The sequence below is a fragment of the Diachasma alloeum genome, unplaced genomic scaffold (genome assembly GCF_001412515.2).
Source record: "Diachasma alloeum isolate Michigan unplaced genomic scaffold, Dall2.0 Dall_scaffold_00209, whole genome shotgun sequence".
Classification (NCBI taxonomy): Eukaryota; Metazoa; Arthropoda; class Insecta; order Hymenoptera; family Braconidae; genus Diachasma; species Diachasma alloeum.
In genome coordinates this window covers 1674757-1682557 of record NW_021680374.1, presented here as the reverse complement: position 1 = coordinate 1682557, position 7801 = coordinate 1674757, and the positions used below count along the sequence as shown (strand labels likewise).

The window sequence follows — 7801 nt, the reverse complement described above, 5'->3', positions numbered from 1 at the left end:
ACATCCTGAATATGAATAAATTTTTTACCATTCCGAGAAAATGATTTTTAACGTGCAAAATTGATGGTTTTTAATTATTGGCAGAAAACTTTCACAATTTTCAAAAATTTCAATGTCTCCATTTCAAACACTAGTTATTCTAGTCTAACAACGCATACATCCAACTGTATCCAGAAACTCCTGAATTGAAGGCAGAGATCGGGATAATACATCGCAAGAGATTACATCAGCTCCTGTTGTCACGCTAATTAAAGTTTCTCTGTCCTCGTTGCACTCCCATTTGTTCTTCTCCGAACAGGTCTTCTTGTCGGTTGACATGGTGACAGTGACGGACAGCTGTCACTGCTGCGGACGCGATATGCGATGAGCTATTCCATGTGATTGATAAAGTGATTGAATTGTTTTATTTTATTTGACTTTGTTCGACGGCAGGGGCTCCGCCATCATTGCGCGTTGGGAAAGTGAACATGTACTACTACCGATAATTTTATTGGAGATGAACAGGATTGTTGTGGCTGAGGACTAAAGCGGAGATGTGGAGGAGAATGTGTCACACCGAGTGACCATTGCTAAATTGCATTTTATACAAATGGGACAATTCGATTTCAGTGGGAGCTATACTCACAGGGACTGTGGGCTTTCACGGAGGGAACATTTCTCTTGAAAAAATACATATCAATTTTTCTCCCTTCGTAGTGCTTTTTTTGTGTGATTTATCTCGCGGAATTGATGGTAAAAAATTGGATTTTGCAGTGTGAGTATTGATTAGGAAATTTGTGAGGGCTTTTATTTTATGACGGGGCAGTATTTTACATCGCGTAACAGTCGTGATGAATTATTAGGACGATGCTCGAACTGTAGAAAAAAATTGCATTTACACTATTGAACACTTTTAGCTGGAATTTTCGATCTACTTTTTGAAAATTTTCACCATCTGACAATTCCATCAAATTTTTTATAATTTCGTCATTAAAAATTCAAAATATCATGTCAAAATCATAGGAGATAGTAAAATTAAATTAAATTAAATTAAATTTTAATAGTTTCAATTTATTGGAAAAATTATTGTAACTTGATACCAAATATTAATTTTTTTATGAAATTTCAAGTAAGTTGTGAAATTTTCATTTCCATTCTATCTGGAAATTCATCATATTCTTATTATTGAAGTGTTGTCCTTACAATGTTCGTACTGAACTCATACCATGCCCCATTCAATCTCATAGTAACTTCAAGAGAATAAAAAAATGTCACGAATTCGATAACCTGGATATCACGACGATTAAATCACTTACGAATTAAACAAATTCTCACGTATGTGAGAATGGCAATAAAACAATTTGACGAAAAAAAAAATATTTGTTGAAATTCAACAACTGATTGTTAAGTCATTTTTTCGTTTGTGAGATACGTGAGATTTCGGTTATTACTTCAAATTTTTTATTGGATTTATCGGAATTGGTTTAATCGAGGACTTGGTATCCACGTTCCTGAATTGGTGAATTCTTGATGTTACTTTGCTCTCTTGTGGGATGGAAAAATATTGAAATTTCAAAATCACATAGACAAAATATTTTTACGGGTGTTCAAACATTTCAAAACGTGAATTATGTACGAAACCAGCGAGGAAGAGTCATTCATCTTTTGATCGAACTAGATAGAAGACACTGAGGCGATTATTTTGAAAGAAAATTAAAATCGGTGCATAGCAAGAACAAAAATTTTAAAAAATGACAATAACTCTGTGACTAATATCGATACAGATTTTTACAGTGAGTAGTTTGAAAAAATTCTGCGATTGTTCCAGCATTTGATAACCCTTGCGACGTCGCTAGTGATTTCAAAGCGTTTGAAATCTTCTACTTTAAAAAATCAATTATTAACTAATGAGCAATATTTCTAATGTTTATAAATGAAAAATTGGTCATTTAAAGTCAAAATTTGAGATTAAAAATGAAAAGAAAAATCATTCAAGTTCTCTTTTGGTTGACTGATTCTCAACATATTAATGAAAAATGGATTTCAGGCCTATTGCACTATTCCAAGGACCAGTATTAACACTATAGTGCAGTACTGACAATGTGATAAAAGTTATTAACAATATAACTGCAAAATGTTCGGTATCCTTGAGTCAAATGTGAATAAAATATCCCATTTCTTACACTTCCTTCATATTTCTCTCCTTAGTGTAAATCCTGGAGATTCCATGGACCAAAAAAACAGATCTTGCAAGCTGACGAAAAAATTGTAATTTATCCGTAGAGTTGACACCTGCTTTATTATTGGATTCCTGATCCTGAGTGGGAGAGATACGGCGCTTCAGGTGATAACGTAATGCGGAAAACAATTCCCTCAAAAGTCACGTTCCTCTTACAGATTAATTCACTTTGAACTGTATAAAAGGGAAGCCAAGGTTTCTGGGTCATCATTGACTCTAAGTTGACTGAAACAAGTTCATCATGCTTCAGTCCAGCTTTTTGTTTCTACTGGTCTGCCTGGTCTGTGCTAATGGTAAGTACTGCCGGTCGGTTATTGTACATTTCAAATAATCCATTGGTATTTCTATGATTGTCGCGTAATTTTATTGTCACATGAGATTTAATTTCTCGAGCTAATGAGTTGTAGGATATTCACTCTTCGATTGAAATTGGAAATTTTAACAAATTGATCGTTCGGTGTAGCACATACAGCATCACCCTGCCCTCCTCAGTCCCAATACAGTTGGTTCACATGCGCCAACCAGCAACCAAATTCAACGAATTGTTATCAACCATGCGCAATGGTAATAAACTTTGTCAACTTAGCCTTATGGAGTTCCAACTTTTATCGTAACACAAGGGCATTCTGGTTACAGATATTCAAACCTGGATGCAAGTGTAAGCCGGGGTATGTACTGCGTGCGAATTTTACCTGTGTTCCGGCGCCGAATTGTTCTACCACTACGAACGCAAACACGCCAACCACTTCAACATCAACTCCGGATTCGCCACCAGATTCTACGTCAGAAACAACTCCAAGTACGACGCCAAGCACTAAATCACCCTCGACTTCGTCACCGAATTCTCCACCATCACAAACTCCGAGTAGGACGCCAGGCCCCGACATAACCACGAGTTCCACGATCTCTACAACATCAAAACCTCCAGGTACGCCGACAGGCTCTGAATCAACCACGAATTCATCACCGGATTCTACGACATCACAAACTTCGAGTACGACGCCAGGCCCCGACATAACCACGAGTTCCACGATCTCTACGACATCAAAACCTCCAGGTGCGCCGACAGGCTCTGAATCAACCACGAAGTCATCACCGGATTCTACGACATCACAAACTTCGAGTACGACGCCAGGCCCCGACATAACCACGAGTTCCACGAGTTCTACGACATCAAAACCCCCAGGTTCGCCGATAGGCCCTGAATCAACCCCGAATTCATCACCGGATTCTACATCACAAACTTCGAGTACGACGCCAGGCCCCGACCTAACCACGAGTTCCACGAGTTCCACGACATCAAAACCCCCAGGTTCGCCGACAGGCCCTGAATCAACCACGAATTCATCACCAGATTCTACGACATCAGAAACTCCGAGTACGACGTCAGGCCCCGACATACCCACGAGTTCCACGAGTTCTACGCCATCAAAACCCCCAGGTTCGCCGATAGGCCTTGAATCAATCTCGAATTCATCCCCGGATTCTACGACATCACAAACTTCGAGTACGACGCCAGGCCCCGACATAACCACGAGTTCCACGAGTTCTACGCCATCAAAACCCCCAGGTACGCCGACAGGCCCTGAATCAACCTCGAATTCATCACCGGATTCTACGACATCACAAACTTCGAGTACGACGCCAGGCCCCGACATAACCACGAGTTCCACGAGTTCCACGACATCAAAACCCCCAGGTACGCCGACAGGCCCTGAATCAACCTCGAATTCATCACCGGATTCTACGACATCAGAAACTCCGAGTACGACGTCAGGCCCCGACCTAACCACGAGTTCCACGAGTTCCACGACATCAAAACCCCCAGGTACGCCGACAGGCCCTGAATCAACCTCGAATTCATCACCGGATTCTACGACATCACAAACTTCGAGTACGACGCCAGGCCCCGACATAACCACGAGTTCCACGAGTTCTACGACATCAAAAACCCCACCAGGTAACCCGCAATCCACGCAACCGTTCGATAATTCGTCACTGACGACTGAGATTGGTCCGGAATCACCAAACACCCCTTCTACGTTACTATCGCCCCCGCCGAAGCGTTCATGCTGTGCTCTGGTCGTTCTACTGGAGAACTGCAGCTACCCGGAATTCAATCTGACTTCGATCAGTAAATCGCAGGGCAACCAGCTAGAAGACATGCCGTGCTGTCAGCTGATCAATGACAATTTTGTGAATAGATTGAAGGAAAAATGTAAGGGGAAGAAAGTCAATCAATTGGATTTGGGGTCTGCAAGCCTGATAAATACCCGAAGTGGTGCCAAACAGAATTTACAGAACTTCAGATCATATTTCAGGCGACGAAATGCCCGATATGGAGACCATGATAGTTCAGAGAAACATGCGTTCAAATCATACAGGTACCGAAAACGCTTGGGGAGCGATCATGCGTATCGATACACTCGCTAAGGGTGTAGTCGCACAGAATTGAATGGTTATTCAGTTATGGAACGACTTAAGCCTTCGATGTTTTGGGTTACAGATTATGTATAATTCTTTGCTGTAAGATTTAATTCATTTGAATTTTTGGGTTTTGGGTAATGTACAATTATTTACAATATCGTTAAATATATTTCAACAGACACAGTGAGTCTATAGAATTCATTCATAGAAAGCATATCCCTCACTCCATTCCCTATTTGATTATTTCCGTCAATATTTCATCTTGTGAGGATGGAAGAAAGGCTCAGTATGAAATATTTCATTGTCAAATGTCCGAATATCAGGGACATTCATGGACAGTTGACTACTAATTTTCAGAACTGTGACGCTGAATACGATTTAAGGAAAAAAAAATCATGAAATTTATGGGTTCACTGAAAAGTGTATTTACCGGAATTTTCTGGTTTTCTATTTATTTTCAGGGAATTTTCACGATTTTCAGTAGTTTTCATTGTCGTATGAACCTGAGCAATCAAATTTCATTCGATATTCGAGAAAATTGACTGATTTATCAATAACACGATCAATGGAAATTCCATGTAAATTATTCGTTGTTAAAAATTTCAAGATTTTTTACTTGAAATTTCAAGAGAAATTTTCTAACGGTGCACAACTTAATCATGTCTGCGTCATCTGGAGAAAATTCGATTGCGTTATCAACTCAACAGCCCCGTGGACTTCAACACGTCGTATCAACGTGCCTCGTAAAAAGCTTTCAGAAATACTAAATCCTAGAGTACACCCTGAAATTTCGCATTAAACGGTATAGCTCACTAGACATTCCTCTCGTTCCACCTTTAAGCTGACGCAATTACACTGAGTGGAGGAAAACGTGGTGCCACCGAGGCCAAAAGCGCTCGTGGAGAGGAGTTTACATTTCGAAAAATGAAGCCCGACAGGAGATAAAATCACCATTTCCAACTGGCCATACCCTGTCATTATCGTTACCCCTGAGTTATTCATTTCGTACACCGTTGATTTAATTTCACTCCTATCCGTATGAATCTGTCGGTCGGATTAATCGTTTGATATCGCCGGCTGATTGCAATCCAGGAAGAATAGTTGGTTGGTAACCATCGATGAATCAAATTGACGCACAGTTACGTCTGGCATTTAAAATCGTGGAGGCTTTGTCGTGTCTCTCACCTGTTTCGCTTGTCTACTATTGCAATGGTAATTTATATTTTTTGCTTCAATAATTGCACAAATTGGCGGAAGACATTTAAAATTTCTCAAGAAGCTGATGTTTTGGAGATATTGCAGAGAAAATTTGGAAAATTCGCAAAATTTAATCATTTCTATTCTCATCAACTTAAGATTGAATTCATGAATATTTCACTTCTGACGAGAAAATAAAATGCAATTTTTTAAAAACTATGAAATAAAGTCAATACGATTTGCCTGTTTCCATGAAAAATTACCGTGAATTTATCAAACTTTGATTATCACCTTCCTACAATTTTTGTCCTCTAAAAATGACAAAAACGTACATTTCCATCAATTCTTGTCTCTCTAAATTTTTAAAATCACCGTCCGGAATCAGATTTACCTGTAACTCTGAATGTACATCTAAACATAAACTTATGCTTGCATCCACATTATTCATCGCGAATAAACTGCTCGACTGTTTTAGCAAAACTGAAATAACGAAAAAAGTAAAAGAAAAAATGAAACGCCGAATCAGTGTAAAGCCAGATAACAAAAGAGAATGGAGTACAAAGGATTTTCAGAAGTCTCGTAAAGCCTTTTACGGCTATCCATTGGAAATTAATTGGAGTGATAGAGGCAGGAGTGGCGATGTGGCTGAGGCATAGAGACGGGGGCGCAGGAGAGAATTTTACCAAAGCCAATCGTACCTCACGATCGTACCAGCCCGATAACGCCAACGTTATTCCACCGTGGCTGGGATCGTAAAACCCTGTCAGAGTATATACAATGTATACGTGCTTTCAGCATGGTCCCACACCAAAGCCATACCCACCTGCACGTTTATGTGCCCCAGGAAAATTTTGAATACTGAAAGGGCGATGGACTGAGGGTGGGCTGCGAATATTTACCGGTTGCTAGGGACTACTCGCACGAGTGAAACCTCTTTTCAATGTATGGGGAATGGGTAAAAGGGGTGATAATTATGTTTTGCTTGGGAGAAAGGGTTGTCCTTTGATCAATTACTGATATTCGAGTGCGAGGCAATTCCGTCGTTGTTCGTTATGAGCGACTGTTTACTTGTTCAATGCTGTCCAACGGCTATTCATAACAATTTTTATCAGTTTGAAACAGTTTTGCGGGCTTAGCAGGTGCAGGTGTCATCGAAAATCGATAAAATCTGCATCATTAACGGATAAATCGCGGGTATACGCACGGTCACATTATGAAGCTATGAGCTGGCGCCATCTTTACGAAACTTGGAGAAGTATCGGAATTTTTTAAGAGCATTGGTACAGTAGGAACCATTTTTCATTTTTTTAAATTCCAAATTTTGATTTTCATTTCGATGTTCTCACTGACGGTGATCACAAACTGATCGGTCAATTTTATTGTATTTTTACGCGCAAATTACATGTCTCTGACCGCGAACTAACTACTAACTGTATTCGATCACAACGGAATGAGAAAATCTCATGTCACAAGGATTACAAAAAAATTTAACGGTAAATTTTGTTTAAATAGGGCACTTCATTTTTTTTACAAAGCATTATTTAATTTGAATGACTTTAAATTTCACTGACAATTCAGTGAATATTCAGTACCGAATTGAATATTCAAGAATATGTTTTCCGGAATTTTCCTGAATTGGCCAGCAAATAGCAATTTTACCGTTGATCTGATGCAAAAAATGCCGGTAATTTAGCATTCCCACTCATAACGGAATGATTAATCCAATGTGTATTCACCTACGGACGTACACTTCACATCAATTAATAATAATAAGGGAAATAATTATTCCCCATTGTCCAGAGTGTCGTTCGGTAGTAAAAATAATGGCTGAGGTATCGTAAATAAATCTGTCTCAATCTGGTTTCCTGTCAACATGTTAAAAAATATCCGCCTTCACATTCGTGGCCTTGTTTACGCGTTCTGGTGTTCACATTTTTTTCTCTCTTCTATTTGAATAAT

At 39.4% G+C, this 7801-nt stretch overlaps 1 protein-coding gene across 2 annotated transcripts; it reads left to right on the top strand.

The window, feature by feature from the left end:
• The first annotated feature begins 2433 nt into the window (after positions 1–2433).
• Positions 2434–4832, top strand: LOC107036467 (mucin-21). 2 transcript variants are annotated; one of them, XM_015254438.1, is made up of 4 exons: positions 2434–2511; positions 2682–2782; positions 2855–3885; positions 4144–4832. In XM_015254438.1, exons 1-4 carry the CDS (start codon positions 2460–2462, stop codon positions 4649–4651), a joined length of 1692 nt encoding a protein of 563 aa, XP_015109924.1. In that variant the 5' UTR covers positions 2434–2459; the 3' UTR covers positions 4652–4832. The 2 variants fall into 2 exon arrangements, with proteins under 2 accessions (XP_015109924.1, XP_015109922.1); XM_015254436.1 differs by having other exon boundaries at positions 2855–4832.
• The last annotated feature ends 2969 nt before the right edge of the window (positions 4833–7801 follow it).

What these genes read in the sequence shown, in the direction of transcription:
- LOC107036467 (XM_015254436.1), top strand. Translation starts at nt 2,460, where the DNA reads ATGCTTCAGTCCAGCTTTTTGTTTCTACTGGTCTGCCTGGTCTGTGCT. An exon ending in CTGCCTGGTCTGTGCTAATG is followed by an intron (nt 2,512 to 2,681) that starts GTAAGTACTGCC and finishes CGTTCGGTGTAG; the next exon opens with CACATACAGCATCACCCTGC. An exon ending in GTTATCAACCATGCGCAATG is followed by an intron (nt 2,783 to 2,854) that starts GTAATAAACTTT and finishes TTCTGGTTACAG; the next exon opens with ATATTCAAACCTGGATGCAA.